At 44.1% G+C, this 27,475-nt stretch overlaps 1 protein-coding gene across 1 annotated transcript; it reads left to right on the top strand.

Moving 5' to 3' along the window:
• The first annotated feature begins 1,264 nt into the window (after positions 1 to 1,264).
• On the top strand, positions 1,265 to 27,249 carry TIGIT (T cell immunoreceptor with Ig and ITIM domains). Its single transcript, XM_037835729.1, has 5 exons — positions 1,265 to 1,338; positions 1,542 to 1,693; positions 3,083 to 3,412; positions 17,926 to 18,032; positions 26,266 to 27,249. Exons 2-5 carry the CDS (start codon positions 1,630 to 1,632, stop codon positions 26,497 to 26,499), a joined length of 735 nt encoding a protein of 244 aa, XP_037691657.1. The 5' UTR covers positions 1,265 to 1,338; positions 1,542 to 1,629; the 3' UTR covers positions 26,500 to 27,249.
• Positions 27,250 to 27,475: the final 226 nt, after the last annotated feature.

Here is a 27,475-nt window from a genome sequence, read left to right on the forward strand (position 1 = left end):
GCATGGGGCATGCACGGGTCACAGGGTAGCATTGAGAGTGAGCAGAGCCCAGGGAGGGAGCTGACATGACAGAGATGGAGCACCTGGAGGACCCTACAGGGGAGAGGAGGACAGGTCCTAGGCTGTGTGGCCTGAGAAATAAACTGAGCTATGAAGGAGCAAAAGCATTTATTTGGGGTCTTAGAATTACAACTCAAGGAGCACAGATTCAGGTAGCAACCCAAACTATCTCCTGTCTTGGGACTTCCAAGCCAAGGTCTTTAAAGAAAAAGATTTCATAAGTTGTTTGTAAAGAATTATGATTGGGGGATGTTTGGGACTTTCCAGATGTCTTTCAAGTTAGTTTACTGATTTCTTTATCTTGTAGTTGTTTCATGGAGTCCCAATGTCCCCAGAAACATGGTTGCTTTGGTTTTGCCTGTCTTGGCAGTTTGTGATCTCTGGCTGAGACTTACATACGAGTAACTTCCTGAATGGTCTCCTGACGCCATTTTAAACCTCTCAGCCATAGAAACCCCTTTTTGTTTGATCTCTTTTCTCAGCTGGAATGGGGGGAGGGGGGCAGTGCCTGCCTTTGGGTGTTCCCCTCACGTTGCTGCAGAGTTTCAGGATATAAACCATGGAGCATGCCCAAAGCAGCAGTGGCCAGGGCCTCAGAGGCAGGTGAACATGGAAACTCCACCTCCCCTTCCCACAGTGTGGCTTCACAAGGACAAGCTTTGACTGTAAACTCTTTGAGGTCAGGAGCTGGGATTATTCATCCTTGTATCTCCAGAGCCTGGATTGAGTCTGGTGCTTCACAGGCTGGGACTGTCAAATGAAACAAAGGGAGGGAGGGAGGCTGGGGCTCTACCAGGACCTGGTGATGAGCTGGGAGCTCTAGACAAGTGTGAACCCATCCCTTTCTTGGGTCAGGCCACTGCGGCTTGCCCTTCTCTGCTTTCCCAACTCTCATGAGGTCACTGTGCACAAGAAAACTCACCCTTCTGGTCTCCTCTGATTCAACTGGGTCGGAGGGATTAAGGCAGAAGTCAACAATGTCTCAGTGCAGATGAACAAGATAGAAGACATAAGATTAGAGGAAAAGGCTTCATTCAAGGGACTGTTGCTCTGTTTGCCCAAGACCCACCCTGGTCTTGTCCCCAAAGGAAATGCCTCTGGTTCACTGACTCATTAGATTTCAAGTGCAGTTCCTGCCCGACAAGCACCCAACCCAAGTCTCCCTTACCACTGCACATTCTTCAGCAGCCTGCAGCCAGGAGTACCCAGTGAGCATGTCCTCATCAGTAACAGGTTTTTCAGAATCTTGGATATTACAGAGATCCTTGAGCTCTTTAGGTAAAGGCTGATTAAAAAGAAATGTGCATTCAGGCAGAATTTAAAAACAGTAGACATTGTTTTGTTTATTTTTTCATGTGTTTCCTTCATGGTCTTTCCTGTGGCTCACCCTATGCAGCTGGTGTACTTGCGAGAGCCTTATCTGTCTGACATTGTTTTGCTTTTGCTGAACTCATTTTTTCCGAGACCCTCTCTCCTCACAGGCTCAGTTTCACCCTCCCATCTGCACTTGGCCAGTTTCGGTGGCAGAAGAGGCTACACCTGCTTCCTGTGGGTCCCCTGGGCAGAAGCATGCAGTGGTATCTCCTCCTGATCTGGGCCCAGGGGCTGAGGCAGGCTCCCCTCCTCGCCTCAGGTAAGGCCTGGAGTCCCGGCCTGGGAACCCGGGAAGAGGGAGGGCTGGGAGCAGGAAGGGGAAGAGCTTGGCAAGAAAGCCCATGGGCTCTGGTCGGGGAGGCGGGGAGTGAATGCCACATCTGTTTGAGGGAAGAAAACACACAGTTTACAGAGTTCTGTGTACCCTCATGGGAGAAAAGGCAATTTCTGAGAATGAGGTGCAGTTCTGTTTGGGGAGGTCAATCACTGGCTGCCATAAGGGAGGAAGCAGGGGCAGAAAGAGACTAAAAAGGAGGAACCACCAGGATGCTCCTAGAACTTTTGCTCCCATTCCACTTACCTTTCTTCCAGCCTTGAGGATAGAAAAGCAGGAAGCTTCCAGCAAACCGTTACAAGTAGCCTTCTGTGGCTCAAGAATATCTTCTTCACAGATCCCAGACATTCTACCATTAGAGATTGCATCTATGTTAAATTTATTTCCTTCTATATCAAAAATATAGGCAAGTGTTTCTGAGAGGGGAAAGCAAATATTTATAAACTGTAGTAGAAATAGGTTTTGATGTTGCTTTCTGAACTATCTAAGGGTGGAGAGATGCCCAAAGGGTATGGGGTGGTAACCACTGAAGAGGGTGGTTTTGCCTGGGAGAAACAGAGTTTCTCTTTAGGCCTCCTTTCTCTTAGATTTCTTGGCTTTCTTGAAGGTTTTTCCAGGCACCTTTCTACAACCATAGTTTGTATTTCAGCCAGGTTGTATTTCAAGGGATAGTGCACCCAGAGTAGAACTAGGCTGTTGGAAGATACAAAAAGTTCAAGAGGTGGCACTGACTGACTAGGGCTTTTATTCTAAGTGGGGAGACAAAATAAGCATATGAAAATAATCAGTGAACTAATCATGGAGTTGTGTTACAGCAGAGTATCTTGAGAGAGTAAAGAGCTAAGTTTATACTTAATAAGCAGGCATCCAATAAGGTGCTAATTACGCAATAAAGGCATGGGGTGAGATGACAAGGGGTTGGGGCCATCCTGGAGGAGAAGGAGAGGTGTGGCTTTGACAAGTCTTCAAGTCAGGGTGGCAGGCAGAGGAAGACAGAAGAAAGCTATGGAAACAGATGTGATAAGAGAGAAGGAGATTGGCTGGACTAGAGTTGAAGTGCTTATTGGAGAAGGAGACCGGAAAGGCACTCTAAGATGGGGTTGGGGGCCTTGAATGGCAGGCCCAGAGAGGAGTATCTCTTGAAAGGGGGAAACTGGAAGCAAGTAGAGTCTATTTGTGGGAGGGCCAGGATAGACCAGAGAAATTGTCATTCCAAAAACCAATTCTGGCTTCAAAGTCCCTTGGAATTTCCACCAGAAAGTTCAAGGCCAGCTTTTGACTCAGGACTCATGTGTGCTTTTCCTCCTTTCCTAGGAGCTGTGACAGGGAGAATAGTAACAGTGGGAAATATTTCTGCAAGGGAAGGCAGCTCTGTCACCTTACAATGTCACCTCTCCTCCACCACGGCCAAAGTGAGTCAGATTAACTGGGAGCGGCTGAACCAGCCTCTGGCCCTGCGTCAAGCAGAGCGGGGATGGCACGTCCACCCGGCCTTCAGCAAGCGAGTGGTCCCGGGCCCCAACCTGGGCCTCACGTTCCAGTCGCTGACCACTAATGACACCGGGGAGTACTTCTGCATCTATCATACCTACCCCGATGGGATTTACCAAGGGAGAATCTTCCTGGAAGTCCTAGGAAGCTCAGGTATTTCTTCTGGAACAGGGCAGCCGATGATCCCTTTTCTCCTTGGGTAGAAAATACCATCATGGAACACTGTAGAATGGGGCTTCTCAATCCTGACTCAGCTTTGAAAGGCTGGGCAGCTTTGAAATAATGCTGGAACCTGGTCCCCTCCTCTCATGCAGACCAATTAAATCAGAATCTCTAGGAGTAGACCCTGGATGTGGTATGATTTAAAAGCTTCCCAGGTGATTCTGATGTGCAACCAGCATTGGGAAGCAATTCAGTTTTAGCATTAAGGTTAGAAATAGCTTAAATATTGCAGTTGGTTAGGTCGTTTGAGAAGGGTTCTCATGTATTGATTTAGCATCAATTCTGCAAATTATAATTTAGCCTATACGTTTATTAAAGATTAGAGCTGGATAAAGCCAAAGCACAGTGTGTAGTAAGTGTACATGTTCAATAACTTATATTTGCATAATTGTGGTTTCCAAAATGCCCTTATGTTCATTATCTACTTGGACATGCAAATCAATTCTCTGGAAGATGGCAAAGAATTATTATCATATCTGAGAGACAGTACAGCAGAGCGATTTAGAGCTTAGACTGACTCCAGATTGCCTGGGTCCCAATCCTGCATCTGCTGTTGACTTCAAAGAAAATGACTTTTCATCTCTGTACATCAGTTTTCTCATCTGTGAAATGAGGATATTTGTAGGACTTTTCAAGATGCTAACATAGGATTAAATTCCTTCCTATAAGGAATGGGCACAGTGCCTGGAAGATATATGCACTATATAAGTGTAGCTCTTCATATGATTCCTGTCTGATATTTTGATGGAGCAGGAGGTTGAGGCTTGGGGGTGCTGGGAGTGGTAGACCTGGTTTTTTTTTTTATTTTTTTTATTTATTTATTTTTTTTTACTAGAAATTTTACTTCTTTATTTTCCCCCAAATCAGCTAGGATGCTTTTTTTTTTTTTTTTTTTTTTTTTAATATTAATTTTATTTAGATATATTCACATACCACGCAGTCATACAAAACAAATCGTACTTTTGATTGTTTACAGTACCATTACATAGTGGTACAGTCATCACCCAAATCAATCCCTGACACCTTCATTAGCACACACACAAAAATAACAAGAATAATAATTAGAGTGAAAAAGAGCAATTGAAGTAAAAAAGAACACTGGGTACCTTTGTCTGTTTGTTTCCTTCCCCTATTTTTCTACTCATCCATCCATACACTAGACAAAGTGGAGTGTGGTCCTTATGGCTTTCCCAATCCCATTGTCACCCCTCATAAGCTACATTTTTAAACAACTGACTTCGAGATTCATGGGTTCTGGGTTGTAGTTTGATAGTTTCAGGTATCCACCACCAGCTACCCCAATTCTTTAGAACCTAAAAAGGGTTGTCTAAAGTGTGCGTAAGAGTGCCCACCAGAGTGACCTCTCGGCTCCTTTTGGAATCTCTCTGCCACTGAAGCTTATTTCATTTCCTTTCACATCCCCCTTTTGGTCAAGAAGATGTTCTCTGTCCCACGATGCCAGGTCTACATTCCTCCCCGGGAGTCGTATTCCATGTTGCCAGGGAGATTCACTCCCCTGGGTTAGACCTGGTTTTAACACAGGTATTTTGGTTCCACTAAACTGCACCCTCAGATCTTATGGTTATTGCCATCCATTGTGTTGGACATTAAGTTTTACAAGTTGGCCAAATATGTGTAAACTGAAAAGAGCAAAGATTACCTAAAAGTTTCCTTCCAAATGGTGCTTCTTGGCTGGCTCCGACAGAGGCCAGTGCAGCCGGTGGTTGAGGGCCCAGGTTCCGGAACCTCCCTGCCTGGGATTGATGTGATTGTCGACACTGGGTATCCTGGGAAAATTATTTAACTTTTTCTCAGTTTTTTTTCATCTGTAACATGTAGCAAATAATCTCATGAGTTGATACAAATAAAATTTTAGGACGGTGCTAAGCACAGCTTAACATAATAAATGCTAATTAATATTATTTAGTGCTTCATGGGTAGGGAGGACCTGGGACAATAAACAGGGCAGCGACCTGGAATCCAGCAACAGTAGCCAAAATGATGGTCTTGATTCTGCTGGGCTCTTTACCCAGTGCCCTGTGGCCAAGAGCCCATCACCAGACCGCAGGGGCAGCGGTAAGGAGGAAGGCAAGGCAGAAGAGCCCCTGGAGGCCGAGGTCCCAGGGACAGCAGGCCAGAGAGCAATGTGTCTGTCTAGGCTGTGGAGTCAGGGAAGCATCCCTGAGGTCACAGTGGCACGGCAGTCTCACCTGAGAGAGCACCCAGAAGCCATTCTGCCAAATCCCAGGTCAGCCCCTGCACAAAGCCTCTGTTTGCAGACACTGGGGAACAGCACAGCTCACTTGCAGCCCCTCTTCTGTTCCTCAAGTGGTCAGATGCATACCTGGAATGCTAAATCTCCTTTAATCACTTGCATTAAGACCAACCCAGACCCTAATCTGAAAGCTTTACTCCAAGTCCTTATCACTAACTGCAATATTTAAGCTATTTCTAACCTTAATGCCAAAATTGAATTTAATCCTAAAGCTAACCCAGTTTGATGTGTGCAAGCCTTAAATTACCCTTAAGCAGAGTTCACCCTTTCCTTGCTCTGCATTTAGTGGTGGTGTCCTCCTTGCCCCAGGGCTTCTTCTGGTTCAAGGGCCTCGGAGTCTTTGTTCTGTGGCTGTGACTGTGAATGGAGAAATTGGTGCTATTTCTAATCAAACATTCCTAATTAAACTGATATTCCTAATATCCTAAATTCCACTCTGGTCCTAATTGTATCTGCAACTCTATTTTTAAACCTAATCAAGCTTATTATCATAATCCCCACCTCGGCCTGATCATGCTGTAACCCCCGTTCTTCATCTGTCCTCAAAAGCTGCAATAGAACCCACACCTAATCCTGGCTGCAAACCTCACTTTGTTCCCACCCTCGGACCTCATATCCTTTTCTAGCTCCCCTGCAGCTATACTTTCCATGGCCGCTTTGCCTCCAGCCTGCCCCCTTCTCTAGTGCTAGCTCTATGACTGTGGCCAGAGCCTTGGCTGCCCTGACCTCTGATGACTGAGTCCTCAGGGCAGGAGGAACATGATCTGGGGAATTTGGGTCCTCCTGCCTCCTCCTGGCAACCCAAGCACACCCCAGGAACTGCCCTTGTCCTAAGGAATTGGATTCCTTGTCCACCTCCCTAGAAGTCTAAGCCCCTGGTCAGAGGGAAGTAGGGCCAGGCCTCTGCTACACCCTTTTGTCTTTCAAGACTTCCCTGAATGCCTAGGTCTGCCCCAGCTCCAGGGGAGCAAGTGGGAGGGGATGAAGCAGAAGGTGGCCTTCCACCGTCAGCGCAACTGTCTTGTTCTTCTCAAACCCTCTTTGGATCACAAATCACTCATGTCTTCAAAACTCACCTTCTGCCTCTTTCTCCTCCCAGTTATGGTATATGTCTTGATAGCCATTCACTTGTTCATGCTTTCATTCACACTGCACACATTTATTGAGCACCTACTAAGTGTCAGGTGCTTCAGAGGCTTATTCCTTCAAGGGCCTCACAGCCTACCTGGAAGATGGTCAAATGAATGAGACAATTACCACAGAATGTGAAGAGTCTCGAGAGGGTACACACTAGTGATCAAAAAGAATAGGGCATGGTCTGGGCTAAGGACAGGGGTTGAACAGGAAAGACTTCCAGGAGGTGATTATAAACTGAGTTTTGAAGCATGAAGAGGAACAGATTAGGAACATGGGCAGAGTAAGAGAGTTCCCAGTAGGGAGGGAGCATGTCTGGGGGCATTGCAGTGGTTCAGCATGACCAGTAGGAAGGAGGTGAGGGTTGGGGAGTGGAGAGATGAGGGATGAGTCTCTGAGAGAAAAGCATGGGTCATAGGGTGACCTTGTGTGCTCTGACACTCTCATTACAATGTCAACTCCCAGCCATCACCACTGTCCTGCTCTCCTCTCTTCTCTGCTAGGAGCACAGTTTTTGGGAGGTGTGGGGAAAACCGGTGTCTCCTCACATAGGATGGCCAGGGAGGACAACTGCCTGTGTGGTAGGATTTCTGAGAAAACCAGAAGTCACCTCTGTCCAAATTCCCCTCTACCTCAGCCTTTTGTGGAAGGCTTTAATCTCAGCTCAATGCAATTTCCTGGAAAAGGTGTGTGTGTGTGTGTGTAAGGAGTGGTGACAACAAGCTTATTTACTACATCATTTCTACCTTATGAATGAAGGAATGAAGGACTTATGGAGCAGAATTTGAGCATCTTGTTGGGGTCAGGTCACCAATGATAGAGGAGTGGAAAGAGGGAAAAGCAGCAGGAGAGCTGGAGCTGGGAATTTCACCCACTTCACATTCTCACTTAAACTGGTGTAACACAGTCTTTGCTATGTTCCTGCCTTGGCCTTCAAGGAAAGGACTGATGGGGTAACTGATAGTGTGAGTCATAGGAAAGCAGGACGCCTGGGGTGGTGGTGGTGGGGAGGACTCAAGACTGCAAATTAGGTTTTAACAAGTCCTCCAGGTGATTCTGATGCACACTAAAGTTTGAGAACCACTGCACTACAAAAAGACAGAACCTGGTAGAGTGGGGCGAGCAAGGACTTTGAAGTCAGACTGACTTTCTGGGGAACCCAAGCAAGTTACAAAACCTCTCTGAAACTGTTTCCTTGTCTTAAAATGGGGTTAATAATGGAACTTGTCTGTAGCATTGTAATATATGTAAATTATAGGAGTGCAGTGGTGGTCGTTTTCCTAGTCCCCAAATGTAAAATTGGAATAGACATACTTGGTATCCCCATATAGACTTCTTGACCTGTGGGCTAAGGGCTCTCATAGTGCAGAAGCCCAGAAGTCTCTGAAACTACCCCTCTACAACTAGTATAGTAAAACCAGAAACAGTATCACATCCTGGGGGAATGGCAGAGGTTGGAGTCCCCCTTAGAGATGGGCCCATTGAAGATGCAAGTGGTATATGTCAAATTGAAGATAGAAGTAGTGTTTATGTGATGGAGCATGTTCCAGTTCGCTAATGCTGCTGTTATGCAAAATACCAGAAATGGACTGCCTTTTAAAAAGGAATTTATTAGGTTACAAATTTACAGTTCTAAGGCCATGTAAGTGTCCAAACCAAGGCATCAACAAGAGGATTCCTTCACTAAAGATTGGCCAATGGTAACCAGAACACCTCTGTTGGCTGGGAAGGCATGTAGCTGGTGTCTGCTGGTCCTTTGCTCCTGGGTTGTGTTTCAAAATGGCTTTCTCCAAAATGTCTCTGGGCTTTTGTCTTAGCCCTCTCTCACAGCTACTGTGTGTCCTTGCTTCTTTCTTCCAGGGCGTTTCTCTCTAAGTGTCTGGGGATCCTCTCTTAGCCTCTCCGGGGCAAACTCTTGGCTTCATCTTTTAGCTTAGCATCTCCAAACATCCTTCTGTCTGCATCTCCAAGCATCTCCAAGTGTCTGCTTCCATGTTGGCTCTTAGCTTCTCTTAAGTACTTCAGTGAACTAATCAAGACCCAACCAGAATGGGCAGGGTCCTCACCTCCATGGAAATAATTCAGTCAGAGTTATCACCCACAGTTGGGTGAGTCACATCTCCATGGAAACACTCAATCAAAAGGCTCCATCCTTAAGATTGAGTTAAAAGATCACGGGTCTTCTGATTTTATGACAATGTGGCTTACAAGGGGTGACAGTGTGACTGTGAAAACTTTGTGGATTGCACTCCCTTTATCCAGTGTATGGATAGATGAGTATAAAAGTGGGGACAAAACCTAAATGAAAAATAGGGTGGGATGGGAGGGAGGGTGATTTGGGTGTTCTTTTTTTTTATTTTTATTTTTTATTTTTATTCTGATTCTTTCTGGTGTAAAGAAAATGTTCAGAAACAGATTGGGGTGATGAATGCACAGCTATAAGATGGCACTGTGAACAGCTGATTGTACACCATGGATGATTGTATGGTATGTGAATACATCTCAATAAAACTGAATTAAAAAAAAAAGACCATGGGTCTTCTGGGTTCCATAACAATTTCAAACTGGCACAGAGCATGAGCAGGTCTGGAGGGCCCAAGCAAGCCACATGGCCAGGTGCCCCAGACCTCCCTGTCATGCACCGGCATCTCTTCATCAGATCCCACTTATGGCCACCTGAGGTATTGCTTCTGACCAGCTGAAGAAAGAAGAAGATGGCTGAGCCTGGTTCACAGATGTGTTAGCAAACACATCCATGTATGCCACATTATACAGGAGTAAACCAAAAATGGCAACTGGTGTACCACAGTCCCACACACATGTGACCTTGAAAGAGGGGAAGCTTTGGGCAGTGCACATGGTCATCCACTTGATGTGAAAAGAGAAGAGGCTCAACTTAGGCTATACCCATACTTGTGTGGTATAGTGGAGAATGGCTTAGCTGGTTGGTCAGGTATCAGGAATAGGCAAGCATGGAAGATCAAGGACAAGAAGATCTGAAGTGAATGCATGTGGATGGACAGATGGGAATGGTACAAATGGTGAAGATCTTTTAATAGCATGTGAACGCCTACTAGAAAGCAGCCACCATAGAAGGGGCACTGCACAATCAGGCAGACATTTGATGCCAACCAGCTTTTTCATTGGCCATCCAGTGCAGGTTCAATGGGCACACGAACAAAGTGGCTCTTGTGTCAAAATAGTGGATATGTGGGGACCCAACAGCATGGGCTGCTACTTACCTAGTCGGATCCAGCCAAATGTCCAACCTGCCAGCAAAGAGAACAGCACTGAGCCTGCAACACAGCACCATCACTAACAGCAACCAAATAGCCATTTGTTGGCACGTTGACTACACTGGACCTCTTCCACTTTGGAAAGGGCAGAAAATTCATTTTGATGGGAATTGACACATATTCTGTGTTTGGGTTTGCTTTTTTTGCCCACAAGGCCTCAGCCAGCATAATTATCTGATGCTTTCAGTGTTTGATTCATCAGTGCCGGATCTCACATAACATTGTATCAGACCACAGGATACACTTTATATGAAAGGAGCTATAGCAGTGGCCACGTGACCTCGGCATTCACTGGTTATATCATATACTGCACCACACAGAAGCTGCTGGCTTGATAGAATAATTGAACAGCCTAATGAAGGCACAGCTAAAGTGCCATTTCAGAGGCAATGTATAGTGAGAATGGAGCTTCATGCAGTATATACTCTAAATATCCTTAAAGTGCTCTGTCCTTAATAGGTATAATATATGGGTCCAGGAGCCAAGGCGTGGAACCAGAAGTGATTCCTTTTACTGTCACATCCACTGGCCCTCTTGGGAATTTGTGCTTCCTGTTCCTGAAACTCTGGGTTCTGCAGCTTTAGAGGTTCTGGTTCCCAAAGGCGGAAGCTTCCCCCAGGTTACCATTGAACTGTAAGCTATGACTCCCATCTGGACACTTCTGCCGTCTTTTGCTAAGAAACCAACAGGCAAGAATAAGAGCCTCCAACTGGCAGAGGTAATCATTGCTAATCATTAGGAGGAGATAAGGAAAGAGGAATATGTTTGGTATCCAGGTAATCCACTTGCACACACTATGCTACTCACTTAATCCATTTTAATGAGAACTGGACAAGTGCAGCAGCCAGAATCCCAGAAGGACATGGTGACTAGAGGCTCAGACCTCTCATGGATAAAGGTCGTGGTTATATCAACAAGGAAGCCCTGAAGTTCACTCCACTAATATTCTGCTTTCCTTCAGAAAGAGTGACACATCGGAATCCTGGAATAGCTATTGCTAGAACTTATACACAGAAGTACATCAGAGCAGTGCATGGGGTGGACTGTCATGCATTGCCTAGATCTCTTTCAGGATTGAAGTAGTTACAGCCTCAGAAGCTTGGAGTGTTGCCAGAAAACATCACTCAGCTGTTGGCCCTGACTGAAGAGCACCACTCACCCAAGGTTATGCTCCTCTTCCAGGGCAGCCTGACTGGCCAGTATCTCTGAAGGGCCTCACTAGTTTCAGAGCCCCCCATGGGGGCTAGTGAGACATTCACTAACATCTCAGCCCCCAAATTTCTTTGTCTTCCCAATCCTGCTTCCTTCCCTTTCGTTCCACAGGGATCCAAGAGAACTCCCTAATAAACTTTCTGTTTGCTAAACTTGTCTCTGAGCTTGCTTCCTGGGGAAACCTACTTGCAACAATTAATCTGTAAAATAAGCACTTAGTAAATGGCAGTTACTTTCACCATCAGGGAAACCTTCATGATTAAAATCAGTCACATTTTGAAGGCCGATAGGGTTTAGTTAATGGAGGGCACTGAGATGGTAGGAGTAACCTTAGGGTTGACAATGTCCCTGAATGTCAGTCCTTGGGCTTCTTTGGATTAATCAGAGCTGATTACTGGACATGAGTTGAGCCCTAACTTTACCACTTAACTGTGTGAACCTGAGGAAGTTGCTCAATCACTATGACCCTTAGTACTGATTAAATGAGATTAAATGAGATAATATATGTAAAAGAACAAACACTGGAACTGACAAATGGAAGAAGCCAACAAATGGCAATGCTTCTCATTTTATAATTGGCTGTGCTAGTAATCCAAATCTCTGCACCTGAGCACCCTGAACCAAAACTGTTATTTGTGGTAGGTGGAATTCAATGATGGCCCCCAAATTCCTGTGCCCTGGTGTATACACTCTTCCTACTGATTCAATCAAACACTAAGCTGGGTGTACTGTGATGAGATTTTGCGATTGTAGTTAAGGTCCCAAATCAGTTGACTTTAAGATAGGGAGATTAATCTGATGAGCCACTAAAGGGACTGGGCTTTTCCTGGTGAAAGAGAGTCAACACATGACAGGGATTCAAAATGAAGAAGATTCTCCATTGCTGGCTTTTAAGATGTAAAGATCAACATGGCAAGGAATGTGTGACCTCTGAGAAGTGAGAGTGGTCTCTGGTTGGTAACCAGAAAGGAAACAGGAACCTCAGTCCTACAACCACAAGGATCTGAATTCTGCCACAAAGTTTGGAAGAAGATCCCAAGCTCCAGATGAGAATGTATCCCAGCTGACACCTTGAATTCCGCATTGGGGGATACTGAGCAGAGAAGCCAGCCATGCCATGCCTACACTTTTGACCTACAGAGCTGAAAGCTAATAAATTTGTGTTGTTTTAAGATGCTAAGTTTTTGGTAATTTGATGCAATAGAAAGATAATACACTAACCAAATTCATTTAGTGGAAAACTCATTCCCAACCCACTAGGCCTCCTAAGGAGCATCAAGTATCATCTTCTGGCATATATAAGAATTTGATGCTTGTGGGGTTTGAGACCCTAGAGTTATACCCTAAAAGGCAGGGCTCAAGGTTCTGAATTAGGATGTGAAAGTATGCCTGCTATAGTCACCATTTATTTTTAATTGTTCCATAATTAGTATAAAGAGAGAAATAGGCTTTTCTCCCAACTCTAGGGTTAAATGGTACAGAAGGCAACATCTGTATAAACACAGAATAATTAATATATAATTTCTTATAGCAACCAAGAAAATAAGTGTTATAGGCTTATGGTGAAAGGTTACGCAATAAGAAGCCTTGAGAGAGTGAAAATGGAAGCTTACAGAGACCTCTCAGAAACAAATTTATCACCACCACCCCCTCACCCCACCCCCAGCTAATGTTTGGATTCTTATTATCTTTAAGGTGAATGTCTGGTGAATATTTTCCTGCCTTTACCTTTATCTACATAATGAGATGTAATGACTGGCTCAGTGCATTGTGGTTTCATACCCTTTCATCAACCAGAGTTTCTCCCGTTCTCCAGGTATTAAAATTTTGTGTATTTCTCAAGCTACTAACATTTTCAGTCCTCCCAGTTTAACTTCCATTTAACTGAGGTTGAATTAAAAAATTTGGGACTTATAATTATTGTTCTACATCTCCCAGAATAAGCTCAGACATAGGCACCTCAAGATTGGGTAGCTTCTGGAAATTTTGGATGGGAGCACCTTCCTTCCAGGAAAATTTCTCCATTTCAGGTGGCTCTGGATTTACCAAAGGCCTAGGTTAGGAACTTGACACAGACCTTTTCCAGACTATAGATCCATTGATGGGTAAAACTCCTCTCCACACCCCACTTCTTCACTCTCCACTCTAGTGGCAGGACCCAGGACTAGTCTGAGTGTTGAGAGTGAGTGTTTCAGGACTGACCCCTTCTGGACTGATCGAAGTGATTTTTCTGCTTTGCTCCTTTCCTGTCACAGAAAGGCTTTCTTCCATAGTTCCCTAAATCTGAGGATGGACAGACTATAGCAGGAAAGGAGGAAAGGCATCAGGGATTCTTAAGTCCATTTTGAGAACACACCATATCGTGTGTCTTCATCTTAACCCAGCTATCACAGCTAGGTCCTGAGCATTACTAGTCACCAGATCCTCTTAGCAAATAATACTCAGCTCATAAAATGTTTGCAATTAGTAATGCCTCTAAATTAGAGATTCACCATCTAGGTACACTGTCTCCATTTTGACCAAATGAGAGAACAGTTAGATTCCCTTAGATTGATAATAAATTGGATTACTACCAATCCAGATTATCAGTTTGTTTCAAAATACTAGTTTCAAGTAGAAAGTCATTAGTCTTATAAGCTAAACAGAAAAAAACATTACAGTCTGACTCTTTTGAAAATGAAGCAGTAGAAATAAAACTTAAATTATTAGCATAAGTTACTCCCAACCTTTAAAGTAGTTTTTATGGTAGGCGTTCAAAGTTGTTTTACCTTTCAATTCAAACTGAAAAGCGCTAAGCTTATTATGGCATTCCAGTGACGAGTTGGGCATTACGTCTGATGCACATGCCCCCAGCATACCCTTCCTTGACTTTAGACCCCTCCACGGCCTGTCACTTAGGGGAGAGAGTGTTAACAATACACTGTATAGCATCTCAGTTATGAATGGTCTACATTATATGTTTTAAGAAGTCTCTCAACCTGAAAGAATTTTGGTTAATTAAAAATTTTCACCTGTTAATGAAAAAAATAAAGCAAAATAAACAGATTTTAAAAACAACAAAACCATAAACTGCTTATCTTCTGGGCAGGTTGTAGTTGATGGTTTTGGACGCTTTGTGATCACCTTACCTCCCGGCCAGAGAGCAATGAGGTGTGTGTTCCTTGCCCAGACACCAAAGTGTACGTTACTGTCAAACCAAATCTGGCTGGTTGTGGCTTGGTTGATCTCCTGTTGATGAAGCTTCCATTGGGTCTTGGCCTTTCATTATTTTCCCTCCTGGGGACAGACCGACGACCCTCCTAGGATGTGGGCAAAGTCTTAGTGTGAGGTTATGAGTTCTGCTAGCATCAGGTTGGCCTGGGAAACTTGGATAAATGGAGCTTTTTAGCCTCTCTTGCTTCTTCCCCTCAATACTTAGTTCTCTATTACTGAGAGAGGTAAAAAGTACTTATTTCTCTGTTTCTCTGTTTCTTGGCTGTCTTGGATACTGTCTCCATCATCTTTTCCAGACCACTACCCTGCTTGATGTAAGCGGGGCACAGGTTCTGGGGTTCCTGAGGGCTGGGTCATGAGCTTTCGATTCTCTCTGGGCCGGGGGGCAGCCCTGCCTTTCTTCTAAGCAGGGGTTCCTGCCATTTGCTGTGTGGCCAGGGGTGCTTCAGTGGGCAGAGCACATGGCCTTAGCCCAGGGGGCAGCAGAGAGTTTCCTACATTCTTTTGAGTCTACATAAGAGTGCTAATTGGGTTTGGAAGTGGGGAGGAACAAATGAAGGAGAGGGGAAGTGAATGAGTGCACTTTATACATATCATCTCATTTAATTCTCATGAAACCCTCCTGATGTATTTATTACTGTCCCTTTTTAAAGATAAGTCCATTGATATTCACAGAGGAGAGATATCTTGCCTAAGTTCATACAGCTGCTTTGTGGTTGGGCCTGGGATTTGAACCTAGGTCTATATGACATCAGTGGCCTGGGTCTTGGGACATGTGCTACTCCTCACCGCAGCCCCTTAGGGAATGCAGATCTTCTGCGTGAGAGTTTCTGTACTGGGGGCCAACAACCAACCAAGTCATCCCCTGCCCCAGTCCCTGGCAGAGCACTGGCCAGGGGTCTGGCTGTGCCCCTGGCTGGCCCTATAACCAGGGGTATAGCCTTGGGCTACTTACTGCTCTTTTGGACTTCAGTTTTCTCAACATTTTGACAATGAGGACACTGAACCAGATTCTCCTACTATCCCTTTCAAATCTTGTGTTCAGGGATTCAGTGCACAGCCCTCAAAATGTAAACCTCCCTGGGAACCAGGAATCTGGTGACCGGCAATCTTTGTGGAGCAGCTGTATCAACAGTTAGTGGCTGCTCCTGGGGTCTTTGGAGTTGATCATTACCTACTCTTGGAAACAGGGTCAAGAGCAGCCTCAGCATACCAAGGCACAGGCAATATAAGGAGATGTATTGTCTGTAGTAAATTTAAAAGCACTAATAAAATGCTAAAATTAGCCTATTTTTTATCACCATGTGCTGGCAATTCTAAACAATGTCAGTGATAAAATATTCCTCCATAATATTTTGTCGATCTAAGTTGTAAACAATTGCTGTAGTTACTGTTGAGTATTAAGAATTTATATGAAGGCTTCAAATTAGCTAATTTTTATTCCTTATCCTTTAATAATCATTGTATTTTATATGGAGGTTGTGCCAGTTTGGATATATTATGTCCCCCAGAAAAGCCATGTTCTTTAATGGACTCTCATGTGAGCAGACTTATTAGTCTTTTGATTAGGGTGGAAACTTTTGATTGAATGTTTTCATGGAGATGTGACACACCCAACTGTGGAACTGTGGGTGAGACCTCCTGATTAGATCATTTCCATGGAGGTGTGGCCCCACCCATTCCAGGTGGGCCTTGATTAGATCACCGGAGTCCTTTAAGAGAGCTCATGGACAGACAGAGCTCAGAGAAGCTGAGAGAGACATTTTGGAGAGAAGCTAAGATATGTAATCCAGAGTTTGTCCCTGGGAGAAGCTAAGAGCCAACACAGACCCAGATACTTGGAGACACTTGGAGATGCAGACAGAAGGATGTCTGGAGATGCTAAGCAAAGAGATGAAGCCCAGAGTTTTCCCCGGAGAAGCTAATACAGGATGGCCAGATGCTTAGAGGGAAACACCCTGGGAGAATAAGCAAAGATGCACAGGAGCTGAGAGAGAGAAGCTAAGAAAGACAGAAGCTCAGAGACATTTTGGAGAAAGACATTTTGAAACCAGAACCCAGGAGCAAAGAATCAGCAGACGCCAGCTAACAGAGGTGTTACGGATGCCATCAGCTATTCTTCAGTGAAGGCATCCTCTTGTTGATGCCTTAATTTGGACACTTTTATGGCCTCAGAACTGTAAATCTGTAACCTAATAAATCCCTTTATAAAAGCCAATCCATTTCTGGTTTTTTGAATAATGGCTGCATTAGCAAACCAGAACAGAGGTTAAATCTGAGAACTTCCAGTTATACAGTCCATTTCTGACCCATGTGGACTCAGCTAAATGCATTTGGTTTTGAAAGTAAGTTCGTAATGGTTCAGAATAATTCAAGTTCAGTTGAAGCACAGTTTGTATCCACAGCTCCTGTGGGTTCTAGACACTCTTGTCTTTAAACAGTAGATTCTAAATAAATAAAGATACCGTAGGGCTTGTAAAGATGAAGAAATAGAATTAGAGTTAGTCAACTCTATCACTTTATGTGACATTTGGAGTTTCTATTTGTGTTTAAGACAACAAAACAGTAAAAACTGCAAGTAATATTTTTGATTGGTAAAATCAAATTTTGCTCACATATGAAATATTTTACTGAATTTTATTAACATCATTAAAACAAAAGTTTATTCTTTTAAATAATTTTAAAACTAAAGAATGAATCAAGATAAAATGTTACATTTTATCTTTTGCAGATGTCTCAGTTTAATTAAAATTTACTTATCGATTACTGAACAATTATTTGCAGAAAATATTATGATGTCAGACTTTAACCAAATAGTCAAAGTTCAAGCTGATGGGGAGATAAAAAAATTATTGAATGAATAGTTATGTTTTTTCTTTTTCTTTTTTTACTATATTATCAATTTCATTTTAAATTTTAATTAAACAATTTTTATTTGTGTGGCTATAAAGAGAGAATTTAATAAAAGAAAAATTTCATTTACCATGGGTTTTTTGGATGGTGGCATTTGTTTCAATTCGTGATTATTATTGAAAATGATTTTGTCATGTAGAGGAAGGGAGTGTTCAGAATGATCCCTTCTGGGTGTCCAGTATGCCGGGGATGTCACTGGTTGAGACCCATCCCTGACAGCAGTGCTGGACCAGGTCGACGCTCTGCTGTCCAAAGATCTGGGTTTAAAGTCTCCAGCCCTGAGGTTAGAGAGAGGTCCCGGTCAGTTCCACCTCTGTGCCATGGACTTGGGGCTCCCCTGGGAAATGCTTGCCCCCTGCTTCTGGCCTCTGCCACTCACCCCTCTTTCCTCCTCCTTCTAGTTGCTGAGCACAGCGCTGGGCTCCAGAGCCCGTTGCTTGGCGCCCTGGGCACTGTGCTGGCGGTCACCTGCATCGCAGTCACCGGGGCAGTCGCACTGGCTAGAAAGGTAATGGTTCCGGCTGGACGGACACCCCCACTTCCCCACCCCGGCCCTTCCAGATCCCCTTTCTCCCCAGAGTGTCCTTGCCACTCTTTTGGCCAAGCCCTTTCTCAATCAGAGCCTCAGATGTGCTCTTCCCCATTGTTCTTTGTGCTTGTCTCATAGCACTTGTTCTGCCTTTTCATGCTCTTCCCTCATTCCTCTCCTCACCTGGGAGCACCTGGAAGGTTGGACCTGTGTCCTACCCATTTTGCTGTCACTAGGGTTCCTAGTTCCTACCTGTCCCTTAGCTGCTGTGCTGAGAATTTGAAGTATCTCAGGCATCTCCTGCCTGCCAGGGGCTTTCTGTACATTAGCTCATTTAATTTTTTTTTTTTTTACAGTGTGAAATGTCCCTATTTTATTTTAATTCACTACAGCAAGTATTGTATTATTTCTTCCTTAAATGTTTGGCAGAATTCACCAATGAAGCATGCTGGACATGCTGTTTTCTTTCTTTCTTTCTTTCTTTCTTTCTTTCTTTCTTTCTTTCTTTCTTTCTTTCTTTCTTCCTTCCTTCCTTCCTTCCTTCCTTCCTTCCTTTAAATTCAGTTTTATTGAGATATATTCACATACCATCAATCATCCATGGTGTACAATCAACTGTTCACAGTAGCATCATATAGTTACGCATTCATCACCTCAATCTATTTTTGAACATTTTCCTTACACGAGAAAGAATAAGAATAAGAATAAAAAATAAAAGTAAAAAAGAACACCCAAATCATCCCCCCATCCCACCTCATTTTTCATTTAATTTTTGTCCCCCTTCTTCTACTCATCCATCCATACATTGAATAAAGGGAGTGCGATCCACAAGGTTTACACAATCACAGTCACCCCTTATAAGCTACATTGTTATACAATCGTCTTTGAGAGTCAAAGCTATTGGGTTGGAGTTTGATAGTTTCAGGTATTTACTTCTAGCTATTCCAATACATTAAAACCTAAAAAGGATTATCTATATAGTGAGTAAGAATGTCCACCAGAGTGACCTCTCAACTCTATATGAATTCTCCCAGCCAGGGAAACTCTATTTAGTTTCATTTCACATCCGCCTTTTGGTCAAGATGTTCTCAATCCCATGATGCCGGGCCCAGATTCATCCCAGGGAGTTATATCTTGCGTTGCCAGGGAGATTTACAACCCTGAGAGTCAGGATCTCTTGCCTTGTTTTTGATCTAAGTACTTTTGCTACTAACAACTCTGCACATTTTTTTGCTACTCTTTCAGTAGTTGGACATTCCCCTTCCCCCAGTGTATGGTTTTCTCAGTAAATTACCCTAAGGAGTCCTGTAGGAAAGGACGGTGGAATCCTTAGCATGTGCCCTTGCTATGGTACTTCGGGGTCCATCCCCATGGAGGCTTGGGCTCTCTTTCAGCCAGTGGGTTCTGGATCTGAGAGCTAACTCAGATCTGGAAATTGGTCAAGGCTGATCTTGACTTTCCACAGGCATGGCTGGCCTCAGTCTTCTCTCATCTATTCTTGATCTCTTTTGATTATGTATATGCAGTACCCTTGCTGACTGTCCCTCTGTTTCCCCTAAAACACTGTGTTCTGTTAGGCACTTCAATATCCCTGTAGGTCCTTGTTAGCTACTTTTCTGACCTTTCTGCCCATTACAATAATTACACCCACTTTGGTTCTGTGCTGCTCTCTGCCCTCCCCTATTTTGGGATCCCCTTCTCCCCACTGCCACTAGGAATCCAGTTCTATAAAAGCTTCTCCTACTGGCCCACAGAGGAGAGATATCACTGAGTTCTCAACAGTGCTTGCTGGTACATTACCTACCACCACAGTAAAAGGGGTCTCCTCTGGACCTCCCTGGAAACATAAGCAGCTGTTGGGCTTTTGAAATTATTTAGTACAGGAATCAGCAAACTTTCTCTGTAAAGGGCCAGGCAGTAGGTACTTTAGACTTTGCAGGCTATACATTCTCTGTTGCAAACAGTTCAACTCTGCCATTGTACTGTGAAAGCACCATAGACAATATGTAGGTTAACAAGTGTGGCTGTGTTCCAATAAAATTTTATTTATGACCCCAAATTTGAATTTCCTATAATTTTCATGTGTCATGAAATCTTATCCATCTTCTGATGTTTTTTTCAACCATATAAAACTATAAAAAGACATTTTTGTTCATTGGCTATACAAAACACAGCAGATTTGGCCCATGGCCCATTGTTTTGCCAAATCCTGATTTAATAGGTCCATTCTAGTTTTCCCATGTCTGTCAGCATTTTGTTTCCTTCCTCCATAGTTTGCCAAAATAGTGCTCACATCTCTCCAGACTGCAGTGTGGTAGACTTGTCTCCTGTGGTCCTTGGGAGGGTGTTAAATTTTGTGTTATGGGAACATGTCCCCACACTGACAGGTTCTCCCTCATCCAGTTTTATATTGCACCTACCTCTTGGTCCAGCACCCTTGTGATCTACTTCCAGGCAGACTCGCCAGTTCCTGCCCATGCGTGTTAGCGAGGAACTTGGTGTATGACCTGTCTCCTCCCTCAGCAGACCCAGCATTTCCTCAGTTGGGGTATGCTGAGATTTTACCTTAATTACAGGGCTGCTGGGCAGTAGGGGAGGTAGATGCAGCTCTTGACAGGACCCTGGCTTCCATGTAGGGGGAAGTGGGCCACGTCTGCCATTCCAGGTGATACTAGGGAATCTAGAGGTTCAAGTTTCTGAAATGCATCTGCTCCAAGATCCTCATCCCAAGTCTCAGAGACCCCTCCTTTCCTGTCAAGACCCTGCTTGTAGCATAGCAAACACCCAGGCTTAGAATCCAGCCTTCTTTGATGTTCTGCCACTCTTACAATTAGGGCCCGTGCCTGGTCTTCTGGACATTGAGTGTCTCTTTAAATGCTACTAACGAGGAGCTTTGATTCTCACACTTTGCTTTAAGTTGCTGATTAATAGATCGGAGCTTTTCACTTTCTCTCTTCAGTACATCAATGGCATTTATCAAAAGTCACCCAACCCCACAGCCCTATTAATTGTTACCACGTATCCCATACTTCTCAAATGACAGAGACAAGGTTGCACGAGTTCATAATTCTGTCCCCTTATATCACCATCAGCAATGGGTCTGTATCAACGTCCTTAGGGTCTGCCTCCTAGAACCATTCCCAGGACCTACTGTTTTGGGTCAGGCCCCCAGAAGCAGATCCTGACATGAGAACTCTTGTGAGAATGACTGACTGGGATGGGCTTTCAGATGAAGGCTACTGAAGGAAGCAGGATGGGGCTAAGGGAAGAAAGCTCCCATGGATGTGATCTCAACTGGATACTTGGTTGAAGCATGGATTGTCTTGAATTGGTCCCACCTTGAGGCAAGGGAGTTGACCTTTGAACTTCATGTCAGTCTGTCACTGATGGCTGGCCACGAACCAGGAAGGGGCCAAGAGCAATTCACTGCAGAAGGGGACAGCTGTGAGCCACCAGATCCTATACTACTAGCACCGGGGAAATGGGAGCACTGGGCAGGTAAAGGAGATCTAGTGGGACCTCAGATCCCAACAGGCATTTATCTGAGACCCCAAGAACTGGTGGATTGCATCATTTAGGTTCATGGGCTTTGGGATCAGATAGACCTAGGTTTGGGTCCTGGTTTTCTCACTTGGGTAGCTGTGTCACCCTACTTGGCCAAACCTTGGTTTTCTCATTGATAAAATGGGGATAATTATGGTGCTGCTGTCATAGGACTGTGGTTAAACTTAAGGGAAATGATTCATGTAAGGCACTTGGCATTTTTCCCAGCTTGTATTAATAATGGTTATTTATTAAGTTCTTAGAATTATTATAAATTCTATTTACCACAGTACTTCATATTACGTGATGTTCAATAGATATTTATATTGCATGAGCTTATTATGAATAGATGAATGAATGCCATTTACTAGGCAGCTATTGGGAAAACTGCTCCCTGGGGACTTCTCTATGAGGGAAAGGAGAGAGGGAGTGTCCAGCTCCTGGACAAAGGCTTCTGCCAACTGTCCATCTTCTCATGTTCTCCCAGAGGGCAATGTTTGTCATGGCAGGACCCAGCTGCAATCGCTGTGGCTTGCTTTGGCCCTTTAGGACAACATCAGTGCTTGGGTCCTGGACTTACACTGAGCACAATTATGGAGGCCTCATGCAGGATGGAATGAAAATGGAACAGCTGAAGGACCTATCTCAGGCACATCTGCATTTCCCAGAGGATCTTTGGAGGCCAAAAGAGTCTTAAGATTCAAAGGAAATGGTAGCCAGTCTGACCGAGAATGGGATCTAGAACACAGCAGCATGCAACGTCACAGTTCTTTGAGAATTAGGTATTCATATTTTAAAAATGGATTGGTGAAGATAAAAAAAATCTAAAAAAAAATCTAAAAAAAAAAGCAAAGTGACACTTTGAGTTTTATTTTCTTCAAAATGTAATAATTAAGGAGGAAATCTACGTAAGAGAGGCTAAGATGACTATCATCATTTTTTACTAAAAATTATGAACAGACCTAGAGCAAATCCGCCTTAGAAAATCAAGGAACTACTTTTAAAAACATAGGGACTTGTCTCCCTAACCACAAATCAAAATATTAACATATGAAATACAATATGTAATAGTAAATCTCTAACTTCAGAGGAATCAAGAATCACCTGGATTCCTGTTGAAATGCAGATTCCCTGACCTCACCTCCAAAGATTCTGATTCAGCAGGCCTAACAGTAGAATCTGGACATGTTTTTTGATAAAACAAACCAAGGATCTGGAAATGAGCACTTTGAAGATATTTTAGTTAATGGATATTCAGCACACAAAATCATTAACATGTATGATAGATTATATTACTATTCACACATTAAAAATTTTTAAGAATGGTTCTTAACTTTTGGGGAAAATTAGAGAAACTCTGAGAGACTATATATTCTCTTCCCAGAAACATGAATACATGCACACAAGAGTATTCATATGGTAAGAAGTTCATGCATCCTCTGAAAACATCAAATAAAGAGCTCCAAGATGGAATGAGATTTCCCTGTTATATTGTTGGACACAAATCAGAGTATACCACTGAAGTTCTAGGTTCTTCAATAAACATCTTGGGTTATTTTACACTATCTTTAATAATGGACACAATTATGTGGATTTCCTATAAGAATTAGTTAGCATTCATAAAAGACCTTGGAAATATCAATCTCAGCAAAAATGACTCACTATCCCAAAAGGCTGAAATGTTCCCCCACTTTTCAAAAAAGCTTTAGTCTCTAATCACCAAGGGTAAAGTTCCAAACATATAAAGATATGAAGAATCCCAGACACATGAAACAATCAAAACAGGGAAGATCTTAAATACAAAAAGGCTTTCAGAGACTCATACCAGAATTGAATATACTGTAACAGTTAAGTTAGAAACTACCTGCATTTTAACAACTTTAAATATCACATAATACAGCAAAAAATATTTTTATATGTTATAAGGGTGCTGACATTTTGTGAAAATTGTAATAAATCTTTAAAAATCAAGACTAACAACAACAACAAAAAAATGGATTGGGTTGCACTGAGAGATTCACTACTTCTTTTAAGCATAGCATCACTATGTCCTATAAAGCCATCTATTTCCTTTATATTTACTTTAAGGTTCAGCCACTTGTACTGAAAAGGAATGAATGAGACAGCTAACAGGGGAGGGATGATCTTCTGGGGAGAGGGGGTTGCCTGACTCCGCCTGACCTCTCTCTAGGTCTGGTTCCTCAAGACCTGCAGTGTGGCACCATCCCAAACTTTTGGTATTGTCACTGTGCACATCCAAACAGCCCCTCCCCCTCCTTCTCAGCCTCCCTACGTATATCTGTGCACTGCTGGGCTTGACGCCAGCTGATGACGGTGCTGGTGTTTCCTATCTTGGGAGCAGCTGGGGGGAAGGGGAGTGGACAGAGTGAGATTTGTTTTGCCTTTGTTGCTGTTATTTTCCCAGCTGGTGGTTCTTTGTGATTTTATCTTCAGTCCTAGTGACTAACCTGCTTTAAAGCAGTCTCCACTCAGGCTGAGAGGGTGTCAGCTTTGCATCGGGATGCCATTCAGCATTTCTTCCAACCATCCTGCTTGTGCCTGCTGTTCTTTGATTTCCTTGCCTTAGCACACCCTCACCTATAATGCTGTCACATGGATGTGGATGGTTGGCTTCACAGGCTTGATTTTCGCAAGCCAAACAGCTTTCCCCAAGGACTCTGTCCTATTCTCCCCATAAATGCAATCGTAGTTGTCTGACTGTGAGTGCCTACTTTGATTTGGAAATCAGGTTAATATAGGTGTGGGGCCATAGAAGATGTGTGTGTGTACATGCACATGTGCACATGCATTTAAGTCCTCAAATATGTCCTCAGACACATATTGAGCATCTGCTGTGTGCTCGGAGGATACAAAGGAGAATATAGCAGAGGCCCTGCCCTCGGGGAGCACCCAGTTTGGGGCCTGGAGATGACAGAAAGATGAACAAATAAGTGTCAGAAGTACCGAGTGTTAGGATAGAAAACACCCAGGATGATGCTACAGCACAGAGGATGAATGTGACACTCCCTAGGGTGCACAGAAGGTTCCTGGACAAAGGACTGTGGAGCTAAGTCTGGAAATGAGGAGGCAACTTTGAGGGGAACCACAGGGAACGGACAATGGGTACAGCCTGCACAAAACGGGGAGTCAGGAAACCGTGCGCGGCATTTGAGGAGCTGCAAGGCAAGGAGCAGCTTGGCTGAGAGAAAGAGCATGGCCGTGAGTCAGAAGAACCAGGGTCAGCATTGGGTTTGTCTTCAGGACAGTGATGTCACCTGTCTGTGTCTATTAGTTCATGCAAAAGTAGACATTTTGACAGGGTTGCTGGCGGGATTAGAAATAATTTACACAAAGAAGCTAGCCTGGAACATGCTTTTAGTACTGGTAGCTCCCTGGCAACCAGGCCCTGTACCAGAGGGTGGAGTGTGTTGCTTGGGGGAGTGTAGCAGGAGATGAAGCTGGAAAGGTGAGCATGACCAAGTCAAAAATGGCATTTTGGGGGCCATCACAGTCTCCTTTGAGGAATGTAGTGAAATTCTAGACTTTCTTACCAGAGGAATGTACCTTTACACATTTTTTTTTTTTTTTTTTTTGTACAATTTAAGGGGATTCACAAATCCCCTGGAATCTACCTTTGAGTTCTAGCTTAAGTGCCCTCCTTTAGACAGAGGGAGCCATTAGAGGAGAATAGCATGGCCCAACTTTCATTTTTGAAAGATGACTCTGCTGGTGGCCATGTGGAAACTGGATTAGAGGTTGGAGGGGGGCAGGGGAGTATGAAGGAGGTAGAGGTGAGAGAGAAGGTATGGCCACAGGGATGGAAAAGAGGGATAGATTTCGGAGTTATTAGTAGCAAAACTGGATGCAATTTTATGGCTGATTGGAGTTTCACATTAGCCTCCAGGTTTCTGGTTGGCTGGTGCCATAAACCAGTATAGAGAATGTTGGGGCAGGAGCAATTTGTGGGGATGGGAATAGGAAGGTTCCATGTGAGACTAGTGGAGTCTGAGCGTGCTGTGAGCCTTCAGAGGGTGATGCCCAGTTAGCAGCCAGACATCTGGGCCTGGAGCTCAGGGGAGAAGCTTGGACCAGTTTGGATAGTGATTTGGGAATCCTCAGAGGACAGGCAGCAGTTGTTGATGCACTTTTTGATGAAGTGACTTTCAGAGTTTAAAGTGTGAGAAAACCAATGGCAGAACCTTGGGGACCCCATTCATTTGGGGAGCTGGCATGCATGGAGGGAGATCAGGCCTGAGATGAAGAGGAAGGTGAGCGGGTGGGGATCAAAGGAAGAGGCAGAGAACCAGGAGAGAGTGATGCCCTGGGAGCCCGGGAAGAACAGTTTAAAAAGGGAGAGGTCAACAGGGTCAGATGCGTCAAAGAATAAAAGAACTGGGCGGTCCTCTGAGCTGTCTCGGCTTAGTGATTAGCAGTGATAAGACACTGGCACAGCGCAGGCACAGCAAGTATAGTTTCAGTGGAGTGGTGAGTATTGAAATCTAGTTGTAACAAGGTTGAGAAATTAGAGGTTAAGGAACTGGTGTGGGTAAGATCACAAATTTGCCTGTGCGCGTCTTTTTAAAAAGGAAGAGAGAGAGAGTTTATAACTGTATCAGGTTGGGAGTAATCTTGGAATAACAAATTCACTTTGCAATTCGTTTGTTTTTAGAAGTCTCTCAGAGTCCATTCTGCAGAAAGTGGCCCCAGGAGAGGGCCATCTGAACAGGAGGAAGGGAGTCGCAGGGCTCCCTCAGCCCCTGGAAGCTGCGTGCGAGCAGAAGCTGCCCCAGCCGACCTCTGCAGGGAGCAGACCGAAGACGATGCTGCAGAGCCGCATGACTACTTTAACGTCCTGAGTTACAGAAGCCTGGGCAGCTTCCGCTTCCTGGCAGAGACTGTTTAGCCCCAGAGGTATCTTCTGGGAGACACACCCCTCATCTTTGCTATTGTAGACTGAGGTAGCAGCATCTCTGCTCTGCGCCACTGCTCTCTCTCTCTCTCTCTCTCTCTCTCTCTCTCTCTCTCTCTCTCTGTGTGTGTGTGCGTGTGTGTGTGTGTGTGTGTGTGTGTGTGTGTGTGTGTGTGTGTTTGGTTGAGAGAATGGATGTCATCCTCTGCGGACACTTTGTTTCTTTCTCCCTTCCCTTCCGTTCTGTTGTGGCAGCCCCCACCTGAATACCTCAAATCTGGATCATGTATGCAGAGTTAAAGAAACCAAACAAACTCTTGACCTGTTTTTGAAGTTGGCAGTTTGAGCAGATCTTTGTGACTCTGAGAAGTGCATTTCTTCTCACAGCAGGGATTTGGGTTATGGGGGTTTGAGGTGGATGGTGAGGATGGTGTGACTGCAGAGCCATTATCATCTCATTTCTCACTGTCATTTTCATCACCATTCACTCATTCAGGGCATTGAAGGCTAAGGCATGGTATCAGGCTCCCCAGGAGATTCAAGGATAACTAAACCTTGGTCTCTTGACTTTAAGAACTTACAGCTAAGTAAGGAGACAGCATCTACATTAAAAATTAAGGAGACACATTACTGCAAAGGAGAGACTAAACTTGCATATAATTGTGCCTAAGAGTCTCCCCCTGAGTACCTCTTTGTTGCTCAGATGTGCCCCCCCCTCCCCAACTAAGCCACCTTGGCAGGTGATCTCACTGCCCTCCCCACTATGTGTGACCCAACTCCCAGGGGTGTAAATCTCCCTGGCAACGCAGGATATGACTCCTGGGGATTAATTTGGATCCAGCATCATGGAATTGAGAATATCTTCTTGACCAAAAGTGGGGTGCAAAATGAGATGAAATAGTTTCACTGGCTGAGAGATTTCAAATGGAGTTGAGAGGTCACTCTGGTGGACATTCTTATGCACTATATA

The sequence above is a fragment of the Choloepus didactylus genome, chromosome 1 (genome assembly GCF_015220235.1).
Source record: "Choloepus didactylus isolate mChoDid1 chromosome 1, mChoDid1.pri, whole genome shotgun sequence".
Lineage (NCBI taxonomy): Eukaryota > Metazoa > Chordata > Mammalia > Pilosa > Megalonychidae > Choloepus > Choloepus didactylus.

Excerpts from the sequence above, each read along its gene's own strand:
- TIGIT (XM_037835729.1), top strand. The coding sequence starts at position 1,630 with ATGCAGTGGTATCTCCTCCTGATCTGGGCCCAGGGGCTGAGGCAGGCT. Across the intron at positions 1,694-3,082 it reads GGCTCCCCTCCTCGCCTCAG|GAGCTGTGACAGGGAGAATA; the intron begins GTAAGGCCTGGA and ends CTCCTTTCCTAG. Across the intron at positions 3,413-17,925 it reads GGAAGTCCTAGGAAGCTCAG|TTGCTGAGCACAGCGCTGGG; the intron begins GTATTTCTTCTG and ends TCCTCCTTCTAG.